The 20,507-nt window shown below is 42.9% G+C and overlaps 1 protein-coding gene across 11 annotated transcripts in view; it reads right to left on the bottom strand.

Annotated features, from left to right (window-relative positions):
- The window catches only part of RBFOX1 (RNA binding protein, fox-1 homolog (C. elegans) 1), a 1,723,406-nt gene that overhangs the window by 125,831 nt on the left and 1,577,068 nt on the right, over window positions 1-20,507 (bottom strand). For 10 of the 11 annotated variants that reach the window (XM_011961363.1, XM_011961369.1, XM_011961360.1 and 7 more), the window contains one exon: window positions 7,553-7,696. The exons of the other annotated variant lie outside the window; for it this stretch is intronic. In XM_011961363.1, coding sequence (XP_011816753.1) covers window positions 7,553-7,696 — 144 coding nt within the window. The remainder of the gene's footprint in view (window positions 1-7,552; window positions 7,697-20,507) is intronic. 11 annotated transcript variants of the gene reach the window in all.

The raw sequence follows: 20,507 nt of genomic DNA, 5'->3' as shown, positions 1-20,507 counted from the left end.
ACGTTATTAGGTACAGTAGTGATTGTTTCCGACGCCAATTTTTGCTCTCTTAATATCAAGGATATACATTTTATGTTTTATGGCTCATGTGCTTGACACAAGAGAAAATAAAACCACCCATATTTTCTCCTTATGATGGAACACACCAACAGGGCTTGGTACAAAATATTAAGAGGTGAATTCTATATTTCTTTTTCTTTTCTTTTCTTTTCTTTTTTTTTTTCCTGTGTGCATGTCTGCATTCCCAGGCACTGAGCAGCCAAGATTTAAAAGTGGCTAGTACGTATATACATTGACCTTTCTGGTCTATCCCACCAAACACTGGGAGAAACACCCTTGATGAAATGCGATTTTGATAATCAATGTCCAGTGAGAATTTGATGTGACTGGTTTTGGCTCCCAGCTCACATAAAATCTAGGAGCAGCTCTATCATATGAGAAAGAAAGTATGAACACAAAAGCAAACTCCACTATCCAGGCACCATCACCATGATGCTATCAGCAGTTGTAATCAGTGCTTGGGCTGAAATTCTCTCAAGATAATTCTCTATATTGTTAAACAGATTTTAGACAACTAGCATGACTAGGCTCTATGAAAAGTCCAGAAACAGAGACTCAGATTATAAAGAGAGACAAATAAAATGCAGACACCTGGTTAAATTTAAATTTCAGATTTTTCAGGATATATCACACGCAATATTTGGGACATACTTATACTTAATATCTGTGGTTTATTTGAACTTTAAATTCAATGACTGCATCTTACATATTTTTTAAATTGGTGAAATCTGGAGTTTCCAGTGAGAAATGCACATCAAGCAATTCCAGATTCACATTTCAAAATGGGGAGTATGGGCCCTAGAACTACGGGCATCAGATCATCCGAAATCCTTTCCTCCAACCTTGGAAGTTTTTCAGTTTTCTGAGATCACCCGAAGTAGTGTGGGCATTTCTTGAGTATAATAGCCTAACCTGCGTACAAGCAGGCAAGAGACAGGGTGATGTAAAATCATGTACCATGGCCCAGGGAAAAATAAAATGAGAATTTTATCTCCATGCAGAATGAGAGCAAGTGCCCTTTGAGTGATTAAAAAACAGAGCAACATAAATATTTCCATCCTCTTTCTTTGTTTTGTTTGGCGCTTTCCTATCATTCCATTCACTTCTGCATTCTGGATTTTAATTGCATCCTTTATGACCCTCAGAGGTTCTGTATTCCATCTCTCCCCTGAGTGGAGAGCATTACACGTACTTCTGTGTAGCAGAGGACAGAGTGACTGGGGTGAGGGGTGGGGCAGGATGAAAAAGGAACAAGCAAAAAGACCACACAAGAAACAGGGGAGGTTTGCCTGACCAATGTGTTCCAGTCAGAGTATCCAGAGACGCAGAGAGTGAATGTCAAGAGGGTCCTACTAACATTCAAGAAACAAAGAAATCCACCCTCCCCGAAACAGTAGAAATAAATGTGTATGCTACTGGAATACAGACAACTCAGTCTTGAAACAAAAATACTTCTGACTATGGAAAAAAGTAACCAAAAGTTTGTCATTCTGTACCATAGAAATGTGCCCATGCCTCAGGATCCATACACTATCCAGCCATGGGAATCATAGATGTGCATATTTCTAGTTGAGAAACAAAGAACTACTAGTACTTCTGCTCAGAGAAGCAAAGGATAGGAAGAAACCAAGGAGAAAATACTCAGAAGAGAATACAGAAATGGGTCACATTGCTTGCACACACAATGGAAATGCCAACAAACATGCAGCTAACTCATCCTGCAATTTGTGGACTTAGATCTTTTGGTCAAGAGAATTCCTTTACAGAGCATTTTCAGTGCCCTAGTTTTAGGCAGAGAAAAATCACTGGAAATAGAAGAAAACTTTCAGATGGGGGAAATGAAGGATTTGCCGTTCAAATGTGAACTGAATTTCATAGTAAAGAAACCTCCAGTTTTGTGAACTCCTCAAGCAGTAATTTTGATACAAACACCCTAGAATATTCAGTCTATACAGACGCTATCATATTTATTTCAGGCATAAGAGCCTAGAAGCACATATATTTACAGAAAGAGAAGCTTCACAAGGACTTCTTCCAAAACCACGATGCAACTGTCATCTATGGAACATTCTCTAGGCAGTCAACCCAAAAACATTTCCTTTAAAATAAGATCTGATTGAGACAGAACCAATCAAACAGCAGTCTTAGCATGTGTCATTCCCGAAATGAAACAATGACATCAGCTGCCCTGAAATGGTCTCAAAGTTTGCTTCTGTGGCAGTTGCTGTTAGGTTGACGGTTCTCAAAGCCAGTGAAACAAGCCCGAAGAAGAATGCTGATGTAAGCCCCATTTCCAAGACAGTTGTGTACTGTATTTATAGTATCAACAGTTTAATTGGGAAGTTTGCTACTAATGATGTAAACACAGCTGGCACATTTTCAATTTAAATAGACAAAACTCATTCGTAGACATAACTAGCATTTGTTTGCTCAACAGCAATGTTCAGCTGCATTCAACAACGCCTCAAATCCACACAAGGTGTCTCAATAGCTGTTTCAAGAACAGGATCCAGGCAAGGCACGGTGGCTAACACCTGTAATCCCAGTACTTTGGGAGGCTGAGGCGGGCAGAACATGAGGTCGGGAGTTCAAGACAAGCCTGGCCAACATAGTGAAACCCTGTCTCTACTAAAAATATAAAAATTAGCCAGGCACGCTGGCAGGAGCCTGTTATCCCAGCTACTCGGGAGACTGAGGCAGAAGAATCACTTGAACCTGGGAGGTGGAGGTGGCAGTGAACCCACAATGTGTCACTGCGCTCCAGCCTGGGTGACAGAGCGAGACTCTGTCTGAAAACACAAAACAAGATCTAGAAGTTTACAGGCACACACTTGGGCAAATATGTACCAAGCATGTTTAGATGTTCTGAGATCAAACAATATTTCTCTGAGAAACTGTGAAGGATGTTCAATGGATACAGCATAAAACATAAAGGTTAGTTCAAAGATTGTGCATAGAGGCCAAGGAAAGGCATCGTCCCAGTTTTCCTTAGTGTCAGTTTCGTGTTCAGAATGCAGAAGTAGAAAGTACCATGCCCTGTCCCACCATAATGGCTTCACACCTCATTACATCACGGTAGACGGAACTTTGCATTAACATCGTAAGTACAGGCAAGCCCGTCTCATTACTAAAAAGTGATCTTGAAATCTTCCTTTGCATGTGCTGAAAGTCATCTGATCTGCTTTTTGTGATAATAAAGAGAGGTTCAGTGGACTATTTTTCTGCCCAGAGGGCCTATATTTTGTTTTCTTGTGTTTTTTGATTTATTGCTGTAGAAGCTGGGTCTCCCTATGTTGCCCAGGCTGGTCTCAAATTCTCGAACTCACGCAATCCTTCCACCTCGGCCTCCCAAAGTCCTGGGATTACAGGTATGAGCCACCACCATGCCTAGCCAAGAGGGTCTGTATTTTGACCCCTAAAGTAAAGCTGAGGAATCAACAGGGTGTTGTGTAAATTTGAGAACTGCAGTCACTGAGCAATTGTTTGACAATTCCGTGATGGCATCCAGAACATCCATCCATCTGTTGTAGCAGAGGTCTGGATATATCACAATCCACTTCTCTCACTTCAAACCCAGAATGTTTAAATTTTAAATATTAAGTTAAACATTCTATTCAGGGCACAATATATTGCAATTAATTTGTTAGAAATCCATTTATTCCTCTCTTGAGATCATCAAACATTTATCTGTAAAGACAATGCATGCTCATGCATGATAGCTAACATGAAGACAAAGCTCCAGGAAAAAGGAGCCACATATAAAACTAACATCCCTTCCAATGAACCATTTAATATCAATGCCACTGTACAGAACAGCTCCATTCACTTGGACCTCAACTGGTATTTTTTAAAGACTGGGGCTTCTGCTTTGTATATTGTAGCCATATAACATCTTGCCCAAGGAATGTTCCATCTCAAATGGAAAAAAAAAATAAGATGAGCTAGAAGATTTAATGCCAAACATGGGAACAAATGCTTCCATTGAGTAGAAAGTAAAGAATATGAAGCACAAGGTGAAAAAGGTAATCAGAATCCTAATCTTCATGAAGACATGCTGAAGATACAAATTAAAAATAAAATTAGTCACCTGCAGTAACCACTAGGCATGCAATGGTTGCAGATGGCATGGTCAAATTATTAATGGTTACAGATGTTGTAATGACCACTGCCAAGTTTTAGGCAGTTTGAAGAAGGAGGTTGCCTTTTTGTCTTCTTTTGTTTTTGACTTTAAAATCCCATGCCTGTATTTAACAAGAGACAAAAGGTGGGGGGGAGCACAAAGATCTTTGTGACTGTTTTTCTCTGTAATTATCCTCACTGTAACCCCTGTCAAAGTGGGAAGACAAAGACAGGATAGAGCACCAAAAGGAGAGATGTGTCATGTTCAAATGATGTGAGAAGTACCTAATTGGAGTTAAACTGTAGTTTCTTGCAGTAACTATGACCTGAAAGAGGAAATCCTCCCAGATTCCTGCCGCTAAATGTATCCTATAACAAGAATGGCTCTGTGACCACCAACGTTTAGCAGGAAAGGACAGATTTTTAGTGCATAAAACTGCATTTCTTTACAATAGTGGTTGTAAACTAAGGAGGCTTAAGAGTCATTACAAGGGGGTCTGTGAATCTGTACGTTCCTGGTACTTTTATAGACAAAGTTTACAGAAAAAATAAAGCTTTCAAAAAATCTTTCAGAAAAAATAATAGTTTCAAAAAATGGACACAGATGCTACTTGTGATGAACAAGGTTAACTTTGTGCTACTGAATGCATGGCGCATTCTCTTAATTGATAGGCATTAAGTGTATCTATCATCTTGCCAAACTGACATCTTGTCAGTTGCTTGAAAATCTTGACTTTGAAGTGGTGGCGCACGCATGTAGTCCCAGCTAGTCAGGAAGCTGAGGAACGAGAATCGCTTGAACCTGGGAGAAAGAGTGCAATGAGCCTAGATCATGCCACTTCACTCCAGTCTGGGCAACAGAGTAAGACTTCGTCACAAAAAAAGGGGGGTGATGGATGGGTGCAGTGGCTTACATCTCACGCTGTAATCCCAGCACGTTGGGAGGCCAAGGTGGGAGGGTTGCCTGAGGCCAGGAATTTGTGACCAGCCTGGACAACAAAGTGAGACCCCATCTCTATTAAAAAAAAAAAAAGAAAAAGTACTTAAAAATTAGCCAAGCATGGTGGCTTGTGTCTGTAGTCTCAGCTACTTGGGAGGTTGACGTGGGAGGATCCCTTGAGCCCCAGAGTTTGCAGTGAGCGTGATCACACCACTGCACTCTAGCCTGGGTAACAGAGTGAGAACTTGCCTTTTCGAAAACAAGAACCGGGCCGGGAGTGGTAGCTCACACCTGTAATCCCAGCACTTTGGGAGCCCGAGCTGGGTGGATCACGAGGTCAGGAGATCGAGATCATCCTGGCTAACATGGTGAAACCCCGCCTCTACTAAAAATACAAAAAAACGAGCCGAGCATGGTGGTGGGCGCCTGTAGTCCCAGCTACTGGGGAGGCTGAGGCAGGAGAATGGAGATAACCCACGAGGCGGAGCTTGCAGTGAGCCGAGATCGTGCCACTGTACTCCAGCCTGGGCAACAGAGTGAGACTCTGTCTCAAAAAATAAATAAATAAAAATAAAAATAAACAAATAAATAAAACAAGAGTCCTGAAACTAGTATATTTGGATCAAGGTTTGATGACAGGTAGTACAATTTTTTGGCAAGATCTTGCTCCTTGCTGTCTACCCTAACTCTATAAGACTAGAGAGACTCAGAATCCCTTCTCTGATTCCTGTGAATATTTTGAATACCTCTGTGATTTAGCATTGTAGCCTGCAGTAACTTTCATGATAACTAAGAAAACCATGGGGGGAAAGCCCCCTTAGGGGTGGAACTTGGGGTGAGCTGCAATGAGTGACACCATGAAAGAGTGTCAAGATGCTCATTAAGGGAACTGAATTCAAAGCCAACATCACAGTGACACTTAATGAGAAAAAACAGACTGCATAGCAAGACGTCTTCCTAACCTGACATGGCAAAGAGAATATAACTCCTCTTACCGCCCATCATTCAAACCTGGTCTTACTGCCTCACACACACTTAACCTCAACTCTCACTTTGAATGCTCTGTACTTTTCAAAGTCATCTTCGACCTGAAAGTGCCCGAGGGTATCTCTGTTCTGCAGGAGTTGGAGGGGCTCAACTCAAGGTTATTACCAAATGAGAGAGATAAAAGTGCAAGAGCTGACCTTTTCCTCTGAAATGTCAGCATTCAAAGCTGGGTATCTTAAATATTAGGATGCCTGTTCTGCTTTTGTGTCAGATGCATACTTGATAAGCATGATGTGTGTGTAAGAAGTAAAAGGTGCAAGCTTAATTCCCAACACAGTGCCTTTGAGTAGTGAACCAGAGCCTTCCATTTTATATGGAGAACAACACCAGCATGGCTCAGAATGGGCATATTCCTGTTCCTTTTGTGATATTTGCATCCATTTATAAACTCCTAGAGGAGGAATCTCTGAGCAGCCCACCTTTGCTCTAAGTCAAATGTTAAGGATGTAATTCTTTTCACTGAATCCACAGGCACCTGCTATCATTGCTGGGATGTCATGGGCAAATTGGCTACATTCACAAACATGAAAGATATCCAAGCCCTGTCACAGCCTTGTCCTTTGGTTGAACGGAGGTAGAAGAAATGGCAAACTCAGGGCTTCCCAAAGTGGATAGTGAAGATATCTTTGAGAAAAAAATAATCAGGGGCAAGATGATCTATAAAATGCAATGCTATTATTTTCTCCTGGGCTAGTAGTGACTTGTGGCCTGCTCTGTGTTTCACCATGGTCCCTGGGCATGGCTACCCTTTATGGCATATAGCACCACAGTAAGTGCCTCTGAATCCCTGTCATTGATTTTAGAAGAATGTAGACTTCAGGAATCAACATGAACTTAGAAACTGGTAGCTCATTTGGTGTTGGTGGTAGTGGTTTTGCTTTGTTTGCTAAAATCAGCTTTATGCAGAATTAGTTGCTGCATCTGAAATCTAAATGCACAGTGCCTGGGAAAGACTAGGGAATGCAGGAATACACTATGAGTCACCCTCTGGATAATCTGACAACTGCAAAAGAAAGCAAAACCAAGAGGACGCGAGGTGTATTTTTGCTACAGTATGATGTCCTGGGCCATTGGATTTAGGACCATTAATAGGCTCCTTTCAAAAGTGGGTCATCTAGGAATTGGTTTTCCATTTGGCCTTCAAGTTACTTCTTAGAAGAAAACCACTTGGCAAAGTAGATACATGGTGAGCATATATGTACAGAAATACAGGCTAAAACCATAAAGAGATTCTAGCCACAATATACCCAAAAACTAGGCTCTAAAATGTTTCTCCCTATGCAAACGTCTAACCTTAGTACTGTAAATACCCCCAAACCTACACGAGACAGGGAGGTGTCTGGAAACCCCAGAGCGGGCACTGCTGAGAAGAAATCTGGTACTTACACCAAACATTTGTCTGAGGTCCGGATCCCGGAACCTGAAGGGGATATTGGAGACATGCAGCCGCTTGGGCTGAGACTTGTTTTCCGTGTTTTCGGAAGGTTGTGTCTGGGGCTGGCCATCCGTCGGTGCTGCATCATCTGTCTGCTAAAAGAACAAGAAGAAATCGGAGAGGTTGAGTGGACCACAATGCTCTGTTCGAATGCACTTTTGCTTGCCCTGAGTGGCAGGAAAAGATCAGAACTAAGGAATCTGAGAAGGGAAGAAAATGCTGAGGCATGCATGCATGCATTCATTCAACAAGTGTTTTCTGAGCATCCACTGAGTGCTCATCATGAATCTGGGATTGGGCAGTGGGCAAAGCAGACAAAAATCCCTGCCCTCGGGGAGCATCATTCCAGACAATAAATCCATAAATAGAGTGTTGGCAGACAGAGAAAAGCACTATAGGCTAGAAAAAGCAAAGGAAGGGGACTGGGAGCTGCTAGGGTTGGGAAGTGGGGAGTGGGAACCTCATCAAGAAGGGGGTAATAATCATTAAAGGCAGGAGACTGTGTATTTCTTAACTGATGCTGTTCAGAATCTGAAGATATGCCTACATAATTGTTCAGGTAATTGTGCAGATAAAATATAATTTGAAAAGACTAGTTGGCATTCTGGAGTTCAAATAACCAGTTGATTGACTTATTCTTTTGAGACTCTACTTGTACAAACTTGTGCTGTCCACTACAGTTGACCACGTGACAATTTACATTTAACTGAATTAAAATAATATATTTAACTTCGTTTGCATTAGCTGCATTTCAAGTTCTCAAGAGCCACATGTAGTTAGTACTTCCATGCTGAGTAATGCAAATACAGAATGTTTCCATCTCTGCAGAAAGTTCTGCTGTGCTGTTTGCCTAGACCGTGTAACATTATTAGCATAACTCATTGTTCCACCACCCCTGCCTTCCAAATAAGGCTGTATAACATGATATTACATTGACACCCATATATAGGCAGGAACTAGGGGAAAAGTCACAGTCACATTAGGTATCATTATAGCCACTGCCATACTCTCAGTTCTAGAGTCTTAACATTTCAAACATTTAACATATGATACTTTCTCTGCAATTAGCATGTGTTGCCTCTAGGTGGCAGTAAATGCCATCCACATCAGATACCAACTTTAAAACTAGGATAGAAAGCTTATGCAGAAGCCTATCAAATTTATGAGTGAGGAATCATCCTCACCTAGTTATAAGCAATCTAGAAGTACATAATTGGGACAAAACTATCAACGTAGGCAGCCAGGTGTAAAATAATAACGACTTAGAGGAGAGAATTCTGCAAAGTGAAATACAAAACAAACACTCAGATAACACGGGCATAACTAGCAAGTTTCTCAACAGCCCTGGTATTTACTGGAAGGTTTCACTTGCATTTTCCTTCCTAACACACCCTGAATTGCATTTTGAAGTAAAGAGTTCCCGTTGGCTCGCAAACCATTCTTCCAAGCTGCTCTGGTATCAAAAGCCCTACCAGTTGACTTCTTCAACTTTTAAGTGCAAAGTCATGTATTTAGACAATGTATTTAGTCATTTTGCCTATACTGTTGGATTGCATACGAAGCAGTATGATGGTCATTTTCTTAACTGGAAAATAAAGCATAATGAGTTCATACCTTTTAAGGCTTTGTGATTGAATAATGTATGCTAACTTGGCCAAGTTCCTGGTATGTATTCAATAAATGGAAAGTAACGAACTGTTTGGAGTAACGGTAATTTTTTTAAATACCAAAAAGAGAAATAAACCTCCTTTGAGAAGCACACAGGAAAGGTTGTCATTTGCTTATTTCTAAAGTGTTTACACATCTTTACTGAGCAACTGCTTTGTGTTAGACACATAAATCAGCCCTCCAAGTCACATGCAATTCCAACTTTAGTGAATGATACCAATAGAGAAAGACAATCATAAATAGACTCATTTTGTCATTGTTTTTTGTTGTTGTTTACTTGGAGTTGGGTCTTGGTCTGTCACTCAGGCTGGAGTGCCGTGGCACAATCATGGCTCACTGCAGCCTTGAAACCCTGGGCTCAAACAATCTTCCCACATCAGCCTTCCAAGTAGCTAGGACTACAGGCATGCGCCACCACACCAAGCTAATTTTTATTTGCAGAGACAGGGTCTCACTATGTTGCCCAGGCTGGTCTTGAACCTCTGGCTTCAAGTGATCCTCCTGCCTCGGTCTCCCAAAGCACTGAGACTATAAGCATGAGCCACCATCCTCAGCCAATACAGACTGGTAAATGTTGTGATAAGAGGCAATCACAAAGGGCTGAGTAACCTTAAATCAGGGTCATATAACACTGCGGGAAGTTCAGCAATGCTTGCCAATTCTGGAGGTTAAATTTTAAGTGGGAGATATCTAAGAGAAGAGGTGAAAAGGACTGAGGCTGTACCGAGAGAGGGCAGCGTATGTGCAGAGATGTCAAACGATGTCTTGGATTCAGAGAGTATGTGTGGCTCCAGCACCACTGCTCAGATGAGGCAGGTATGAAGGGAAGGCAGGAGTTGAGGTTTCAAAGATAGTTAAGGGGCTAGATCAAAGGACACTGTGCGAAGCAAGAGTCTGAGCTTCATCCTAAGAGCAATAAGGAGCCACCTAAGGATCACAGCAGGAGGGTGGTACAACCAGCTTGTGACACAAATGATAAATGTCTGTTTAATGGTTGACTGACTCACTGACCAAAAGTACATGAATAAACAAATGAATGAAGAAGTGTACAATCAACGTCACCACCTTCATGTGATAGTTGAAGGACAACATTGTAACGCTGAAACCCAAACAGAGCAGAATGTGGGTTTTCTCCACTGAGAATATGAGGTTTGGTGCCATGTCCATGATACAGAAATGAGCTTGAATCATGCAACTGTCCCTTTTCAGAGGGTAAGGGGTTTTAGCACTCTACACCCAGACTCGGAGTTTACAGATGCTGTAGCTGAAACCTCAAGCTTTCAGTCCTTTTTTTTTTTTCCATCCTGTTAGAAGTTTCTGTTTCAATGCAAAAATAAAATGAGCTCCTTCTTATCCTGAGAAGGAAACATAGATTTGGATTTGTGTACAACTGCTGGATGTTTCAGCTTAATGAACCTAATTAGGAATTACAGAGATTATGATTAAACATATTAAATGATTAATAGCATTGTACCACTCGTGTGAAAATTAAAATTAATCATCTCTAGTCAAACAGCACTTTGGAGAAATCTTTGCATTGTTTCCTTTGATAAAAACATACAATGCTCAATTAATCATTTTATAGTATATGCTTATATAAAAATGCCTATAAATTGTTAGAGAGAAATACCTGTGTATTAAAAAGAATCCTTAAAGAAAGCATGCAAAATAAAAAAAAAAGTAAGCCAAAAGTGTTTCAGGTCATTGTGGGTGTATGGAAAGGGAAAAAGAAGAATCTTAGGAAGTAGAGGTTGAGGAGTGAAGAAAACAACAGAAAAAGGAAATCTCTTTCAGCCTGCATGCCTTCTACGTGGTGGGATGCAGCACAATGAACCAGGGTTTTGGAATCACGCAGACCATCTCTGTTATTTGCTAATCTTAGGCAGGTCACTTTTCTTCTCTGACCCTCAGTTTACTTTTCCATCAAAGGACATTAATGGGGTAATGCGGCCAGGTGCAGTGGCTCATGCCTGTAATCCCAGCACTTTGTGAGGCTAAGGTGGGAGGATAATTTGAGACCAGCCTGCAAAATAGTGAGACCCTGTCTCCACTAAATAAATTTTTTTAAAAAAGCTGATTATGGCCACGTGCCTGTCATCCCAACTAGTTGGGAGACTGAGGTGGGAGATGGCTGGAGCCCAGGAGATCAAGGTTGCAGTGACAGAAAGTCACACCACTGCACTCCAACCTGGGCAATGGAGCAAGACTCTGCCTCTAAAACAAAAACAAAAAGGACACTAATGGTACTAACCTCACAGGATCCTGGGAAGGACCAAATGCAGCGGGAGATGACAGAGCAGCTACCACAGAGCCTAATGCACGTTGGGGTTAGTGATCGTCACCAACCCCTCCACTCAGTGTGATCTGTTTTTCGTCCCCCTTTTCTGGGACCTTCCAGGGAAAACATACTTAGAACAAGCCTGAGTTTTATGTCTCTATATTTGTTTTCTGAAAGATGACCACAAAGCTGGTGGCTTAAAGCCACTGGACTTCATTCTCCTGTAGTTGTACAGACCAGAAATCTAAAATCAAGGTGCCAGGAGGGCCACACTCCCTCTAAAAGATCTAGAGGGGGAATCATGCCTTGCCTCATTTAGCTTTTGGTGGATGCAGGCATTCCTTGACTTGGGTTTGCATTCTTCCATCCTCTGCTTCCATCTTCACAGGCCATATTCCTTCTACATGGCTGAAACTCCAATTTCCCTCTTCCTCTTTCTCCTTAAAAAGATACTAGGATCGGGCGCGGTGGCTTAAGCCTATAATCCCAGCACTTTGGGAGGCCGAGGTGGGCAGATCACAAGGTCAGGAGTTCAAGACCAGCCTGACCAACACGGTGAAACCCCATCTCTACTAAAAATACAAAAATTAGCCAGGTGTGGTGGCACACACCTATAATCCCAGCTACTCAGGAGGATGAGGCAGGAGAATTGCTTGAACCCAGGAGGCAGGAGGATGAGGCAGGAGAATTGCTTGAACCCAGGAGGCAGAGGTTGCAATGAGCTGAGATTATACCATGTCACTCCAGCCTGGGTGACAGAGCGAGACTGTCTCAAAAAAGGATATTAGTTGTTGAGCCCACTCTAAATCCAGGATGATTTTGTTTTGATCCTTACTTACATCTGCAAAGATCTCCTTCCCCTCCCCCACCCCTGCCAAATAGGATCATGTTTATGGAAGTTACGACAAGGACATAGTTTTCGGAGCTCACCATTCCCTCTACTACATCTCTCCACCAAGCATATAAATCAAAGGTGCATGGAGTACAAACAAGCAGCTGTCACCCAGGAGGAAATGCGTCCTCCACCACTTCAGGCAGCATGAAGTTCTCACGATGAGTGGCCTCAAAGCAGATCTAGGAGAAGGAGGAATGAACGTTCCTGCCAGGCTGTCATCTAGTCAACAGGAGTTGTGATGGTTAACATTGAGTGTCAACTTGATTGGATTGAAGGATGCAAAGTATTGGTCCTAGGTGTGTCTGTGAGGGTATTGCCAAAGGAGACAAACATTCAAGTCAGTGCATCGGTCGACCCACCCTCAATCTGGGTGGTCACCATCTGATCACCTGCCAGCATGCCTAGGATAGAAGTAGGCAGAGGAACGTGCAAAGAGTAGGCTGGCTGAGTCTTCCAGCCTACAGCTCTCCCCTATGCTGGATGCTTCCTGCCCTTGAACGTGGGACTCCAAGTTTTTCAGCTTTTGGACTCTTGGACCTTCGACCACAGACTGAAGGCTGTACTGCTGGCTTCCCTACTTTTGAGGTTTTGGGACCCAGGCTGACTTCCTTGCTCCTCAGCTTACAGATGGCCTATTGTGGGACTTCACCTTCTGATCGTGTGAGTCAGTATTCCTTAATAAACTCCCCTTTATTTATAGATAAACATCTATCTTATTAGTTCTTTCCCACTAGAGAACCCTAATACAGGAGTCACTTCAATGAGACCGCCCAAACGAAGAGGAGACTTAAGTCTTCCTCTTTCCAGCCCACTCTCCCCAGTGGCCTTTGATCATGGCCCTGGATGCAATGATGCCTGGCTGGAAAGCCTTTCATCAGCCTCTTGAAAGGCCATCAACACTGAAGGACAGAGATGCTGCCTGTATGTTCCCAGTACCTACTACTGTGCCTCACTCAACCTGAGAAGTCGTTATAGCATCCCTGAGAAGCTTGCTGAATGTTATGGCAAAAGCATAACATTCCTAAGGAAAGTATGTAATTCCTAAGGAAAACACAATGTCAAAAAGCTAGGAAACTGGCTAATAGAACAAACCATCTAGAATGCACATTCCTGGAGGGCAGTGGCTACAGGATTCCTAGCTATAGTCCCCAAAGCTGCAGCATATCAAAGCTCAGTGGGAAGTAATCTCTGAAAGAACTCCCAATTTATTGGACTTTATTTTTTGAGACAGAGTCTTACTCTGTTGCCCAGGCCGGAGTATAGTGGCACAATCTCACCTGACTGCAACCTCTGCCTCCCGGGTTCAAGCGATTTTCCTGCTTCAACCTCCCAAGTAGTGGGGACTTACAGGTGTATGCCACTGCACCTGGCTAATTTTTGTATTTTTACTAGAGACAGGGTTTCACAATGTTGGTCAGACTGGTCTCGAACTCCTAACCTCAAGTGATCTGCCTGCCTCGGCCTCCCAAAGTGCTGGGATTACAGGCGTGAGCTACTGTGCCTGGCCATAAAAGTTATGTTTGGCTTTAAAGTGAGACCTACCTGAATGGACATGACCATATTTGGGAGATCAGAAGGTGAGACACAGCAATGCAGTAAATTCAGAGAATGGAGGAAATTGAGGGCAGTCAGTAAAGTAAGGATGTCAGAGGTGGTCAGGAACGTGGCCAGGGACACCCCCTTCTCAGTGGTCTCCAACCTAGATCCTCCTTGGCTGTCTAGGTCTATAAGGTTCACTGTTCTCGGCCGTGACTGCTCCCACCTTGCCTGCTGCCTGTCTCCCATTCTCGCTCGTTGGCCTCTTTGCTTTTCCTGCCCTCGTCTTTGGTCTTTGCATTCATTCTGCCCTTTGCCTGGAAGACTCTTTCCCTGGAACACCACATGTAGCTTGCCCTGTTGCCAGTACAATCTGTGCCCAGGTGTCACCCACTGGAGAAACCTTCAATGGCCCCATGATAACAGCAACTCTGCACCATCACATTCTGTCCCCTTGACCACTGATGTCTTCACAGCACACATTTCTTCTTGCCTTTTTATTATTTTATTCTGGGATTTTGTATATTGCTTATCTTTTCCACCAGGATGTAACTCCAGGAGAGCAGGGACTGTGGCTTTTCTGTTCACTGAAACCCTCTACCACTGGACAGGGTTCCTCAATGTCAGTACCATTGACACTTGGGGCTGGTTCATTATTATTATTATTATTATTATTTTGATGGGTGGATCATCTTGTGCACTGTAGAATGTTCAATAACATCATTGGCCTCCACCCACTACATGCCAATTTCCTACGCTTGAGTTGGAACCAAAAATATCTCCTGGGATTCAAATGTCTCCTGGGAGGCAAAACTGTGCCACTTGAAACTGCTGACTTGGAGTCCATGAGAAGTTCTCAGTAAATATCTGCGGCGTAAATGACTAAGCCTGGTTTTACCATGAGCGAGCTGCAAGGCTGCTCACTTTCATGTCTCTGGCTCTCAGTTTCCAAATACATAAAATGATAAATGTATATTTGTCCTGGATGCTTTAGAGTGAAATGACATCCAACTCTGTGAATGGTTAAGTCCCATACATAAAGAGGGGACATAATTATCATGATCACTATTAATAGTATTAATAACCATCAGTTTTTGTTTTGTTTTGTTTTGAAACGGAGTCTGACTCTGTGGCCAGGCTGGAGTGCAGCAGCACGATCTTGGCTCACTGCAACCGCCACCTCCCGGGTTCAAGCGATTCTTTCTGCCTCAGCCTCCCCAGTAGCTGAGACTACAGGTGTCTGCCACCACGCCCAGCTAATTTGTGTATCTTGAGTAGAGACGGGGTTTGGCCATGTGGGCCAGGCTGGTCTCGAACTCCTGACCTCAGGTGATCCACCTGCCTCAGCCTCCCAAAGTACTGGGATTATAGGCCTGAGCCACAGAGCCCAGCCTGGCTTTTGTTTTATTTCTCAGACCCATGCACAACTCTGAGATGCAGCCTCCCCATCAAACAGGAAAACCTGCAGGACCCTACACAGATGAGGAGTCAATTAACCCCAAGAGGTGGGTTTCCAGGCGGCACTTGGCAGAGCTTCCCTCATAAGCTCATTAGGACCACAATGCCAGCTTCCGCCCGGGCCCAGTGTGAAGGCCCTATTAGGAGGCGGGATCTTTGTGGCAGAATTTTTCTTAATAAACAAACTCCCCAGGTATCAGCGCAGGTTATAAATGTTAAGAAAACACCACTGGCACTTTAATCTCCTGAAGATCACTTCGTGCTTCCACAAAGACCTTAATAAAGAACCACGGGGCTCCCTCTGCTATAATCGTTCCTAATTCAATGGATAGCTCTGAGCAACCCAAGACTAATCCTGGTGAAATTGGATTTTGATATCGACCAATCCAGGGATGACTGTTTGAGAGAAAATGCATAGCTGTGTAGAGATACATGCCTTTTGGATTCTGTCCTCATCCTGGGGTTTCCTCTGTCTGACTCTAGGGAGACACGACTGAGGCCACCTGTGTGGCATCTTCTAGTGATGACCAGGTAACTGGGTACAGAAGCATCGGGAAGGAATTCTTTAAGTTCTGGTGTGCATGTGCAGGTTTGTTACATAAGTAAACATGTGCCATGGTGATTTGCGGCACCCATCAGCTAAGTATTAAGCCCTGTATGCATCAGCTATTTATCCTGATGCTCACCCTTCTCCCCTTCCCCCAACGAGCCTCAGTGTCTGTTGTTCCCCTCCCTGTGTCCATGTGTTCTCACTGTTCTGCTCCCACTTATGAGTGAGAACATGCAGTGTTTGGTTTTCTGTTCCTGCACTGGTTTGCTGAGGATAATAGCTTCCCGCTCTATCCATTGTCCCTGCGAAGAACATAATCTTCTTCCCTTTTATGGCCACATAGTATTTCACAGTGTATATGGACCATATTTTCTGTAAACTATCATTGATGGGCATTTGAGTTGATTCCATGTCTTTGCTATTGTGAATAGTGCTGCAATGAACATGTGTGTATGTGTGTTTATAATAGAATGATTTCTATTCCTTTGGGTATATACCCAGAAACGGGATTGCCAGGTAAAATGGTATTTTTGGTTCCAGGTATTTGAGGAATCACAACACTGTTTTCCACAATGGTTGAGCTAATTTACATTCAGGGAAGGAATATGTATGGCTAGGTAGCTCTGCGTTAAAACTCTAGTTGCATCACTAGTCCAGCTATGTACATCCTTCTGAGCCTTAGCTGCAAGCTTAGATAAATGACTTCTCTCTCAGGGTTGTCTGTGGGTCCAGGGTACTGGTGGCAGTCCTTACTCATCTAGTATGGGTTAAGTAAAATGTACATGATACCGTCATAAAGTTGTCAGTAGAAATCAGAATACAGACAGAAATTAGAGATTTCGAAGTTCTGTGCTCAGGGGAGAGAGGGGATAATTAGAAATAAAATAAGAACTGTAGCAAATTCTATTTGATGGAAATGAAAAATACACGTACTCATCACACAGCATTAGATATAGCTCAAGGATGCTGGTGAAGAACTTTAGGGAAGCCTGTCTAATAAAATGTAAGTGATAAATATCATTTTAGAATTCTTAGAAGTCAAATTTTTTAAAAACAATGTAAAATTTTAAGAATGTCCATTTTAACCCAATTTATTAAGGATATTATTTCAACATGCTATCATGTAAAAGGTATTTTGTATTCTTTTCTTTTTTGGAAAATGTCTTTGAAATCTTGTATTTTGCACATCTCCATATGGAAACTGAATTGTCATTGGAAATACCTGATTTATAATTAGCCTTTGAAAAAATGACAGTTGAAGGATCCTCCAAACGAACTAATAACAATCAAGTATCAGTGCTTACATTTAAACCGAAGTTAAATCAAGTTCACTAGTTGTATTTGTTTTGCTTTTGGAATGGGCTCACTGCCATTCCCCAGGCTGGGATGATCAAGGCTCATTGTAATCCCAACTTCCTAGGCTCAAGTGATCCTTCTGCCTTGATCCCCAAAGTGTTGGGATTACAGGCATAAGCCACCACACCCGGCCTCAGTAGCTGTATTTCAGGTGCTCAACAGACACCTGTGGCTGGTGGCTCCCTGTGGTAGACAACACAATGGCCTGCTAAAGATGTGAAGGTTCTAATCCTGGAATCTTGAATAGGATACTTTGCATGGCAATGGAGAATTCAGGTTGGTAATCACAGGACCATAAAATAGATGATCCTGGATTACCTGTGCGGGCCCTGTATAATCACCAGGGTCCTGAGAAGCGAAACAGAGGCCAGTGGCATGGAAGAGAACCCCCAATGTCAGAGTGAACACCCAGTGAGAAAAACTCAACCCAGCATTACTGGTTTTGAAGATGGAGAAAGGGGCCATGAGCCCAAGAATGATCAGTGGCCTTCAGGAACCAGGAAAGGCATAGGGACAGATCAAATTGTGAGCCTATAGGAATACCATCCTGACAGCTACAATCCTTGTAAACCTGGTGATATCTATGCTACATTTCTGATCTCCAGAACTGTAACCTAATACGCTTGTGTTGTGGAAGTACTAGGTGTATGGTCATCTGGCAGCAAAAGAAAACTACACGCTCATCAGAAAGCACAGGTGTAGAACATTGTCATCACTGTCAACTTCCATGAGACAGGCCTGCTTTAGAGCCACGGTGTGTTGCGGGGAGAAAAAGCTAAAATGGAAAATGGGTTTAAAAGGGAGGAAAGTACAGAAACAAAGTTTTCCCTAGGACAGTGACCATAATGACCATAGACTGACCATAATAGGAGCTGGATAAAATGAGGCTGAGATGTACTGAGCTGTATTCCCAGATAGTTAAGGCTTTTTTTCTTTTTTGAAATGGAGTCTTGCTCTGTCGCCCAGGCTGGAGTGCAGTGGCGCGATCTCGGCTCACTGCAAGCTTCGCCTCCCGGGTTCATGCCATTCTCCTGCCTCAGCCTCCAGAGTAGCTGGGACTACAGGCCCCCGCCACCACACCCAGCTAATTTTTTGTATTTTTAGCAGAGATGGGGTTTCACTGTGTTAGCCAGGATGGTCTCCATCTCCCGACCTCATCATCCGTCCACCTCGGCCTCCCAAAGTGCTGGGATTATAGGTGTGAGTCACTGCACCCAGCCAGTTAAGGCATTCTGAGTCACAGGATGAGATAAGAGGTCAGTACAAGAGACACATAATAAACACATTGCCGATAAAACAGGTTGCAGAAAGAAGCCCGCCAAATCCCACCAAAACCAAGATGGCAACGAGAGTGACCTCTGGTCATCCTCACTGGTCATTCTACGCTAATTACAATGCATTAGCATGCTAAGAGACACTCCCACCAGCACCATAACAGTTTACAAATGCCATGGCAATGTCAGGAAGTTGCCCTATGTGGTCTAAAAGACGGAGAAACCCTCAGTTCTGGGAACTGCCCACCTCTTTCCCAGAGAACTCATGAATAATCCACCCCTTGTTTAACATATAATCAAGAAATAATCATAAAAACAGGCAACCAGCAGCCCTCAGGGCTGCTCCACCTATGGGGTAAACACTCTTTTTTTTCTTTACTTCTCTAATAAACTTATTTTTACTTGATGGATTCACCTCAAATTCTTTTTGCATGAGATCCAAGAACCCTCTCTTGGGGTCTGGCAGGACCCCTTTCCAGGAACAATAGTATCCTTTGAAATGAGGAATATTATTTAGTCAACTTTAACTTTCAAATACACCATTTTTAAATGAAATAAACTTGGGATGTTAATATTTTTCCAGGGCAATATTGTAAAAAATAAATACCCAGCTTTAATTCTAGGTCGGATGGGTCTCTCAGGAGTTGGTTTCACTAGCAGTAGCTATCAGCTGTGACTTTTATTGCTATCATTATTGTTATTTGGTGGTATTTCCCTTTACTCTATAAATATGTTTCTTAATCTATTTCTGTGTTCATGTATACACTGAAGGTTTTATGAAAGTGTGGACCACCTTTTGGGGGAAAAATATACATACACCTAAATTTTGCATACAATCTCAAAGTTCACAAGCTCCCTGGAGGATACATAGACACCCCTGGATGTGGACCAGGACTACTCAGTAAGGCTTTTGCTTCTCCCCTATCCTGAGTTAAGACAAAGGATTCTGGCTATCACTGATGCTGAATGCTACCTCCACTGGTAGCTTATAAGCAAAATGTGAAACTGGCTAAACTGTCTGGGATAGAGGATGGAAAATAAAATCGTACTGAGTTCCTACCATGAGCTAGGCATCTCGCTAGGTGTTTTCCATGCCTTATTTTACTAAGTTGCCGTAACAACTAGGAAAACTGAGGCTCACAGAGGTTAGGCCATCTGTCTGAAGTCACACAGCCAGGAGATGGAAGGATTGAACTTAGGATGTCTAACTCCGTATCTGAAACTCTCTTCGCTCCTCAATGACCTTTCAAGGTCAAGGTGAAGATGCTCTGGAAAGTGTAAGATACAGCCACGCAGACCAGCTGCAAAGTACCTATAGAGAGGAGTAAAGATTCACAGTAACCCTAACTGCCTATGTTCTAGGTCTGGGCTGGAACCAGAATAGTGAGGTGGGTGAATGAGGCCCTAGCTCATCCAGCCAACTAAAAAGCAAACAAAACCAGGCTGCTACAACTGTGTTGTTTGAACTACTAGAGTCCTGGGTTAACCTCTGTTAAGCCCTCATTGACAAGTTTTCTTACTAGAATAAGCATCCTATGGATAAACACCATATCAAATGCTTCCTAGAACATGAGCATCCCGTGGATAAACACTGTATCAGACACACTATATCCAAAGCCCTTTACTATGGCACATAGTAGGCGCTCAGCAAGTCTTGACTGAATCATTCCAGGAAACTAATGATTTGGGCCCAGCTGCTGCTTCATCCACGAGCATCCCCAAACTCACCATCATGGTGTAGAAACCCAACACCCGGCCGGGCGCGGTGGCTCAAGCCTGTAATCCCAGCACTTTGGGAGGCTAAGACGGGCGGATCACGAGGTCAGGAGATCGAGACCATCCTGGCTAACACGGTGAAACCCTGTCTCTACTAAAAATACAAAAACTAGCC

This window comes from Colobus angolensis, unplaced genomic scaffold, assembly GCF_000951035.1.
Source record: "Colobus angolensis palliatus isolate OR3802 unplaced genomic scaffold, Cang.pa_1.0 Scaffold55, whole genome shotgun sequence".
NCBI lineage: Eukaryota > Metazoa > Chordata > Mammalia > Primates > Cercopithecidae > Colobus > Colobus angolensis.
Note: the sequence above shows the minus strand (reverse complement) of the source record. Positions and strands in the feature narration are given on the sequence as shown.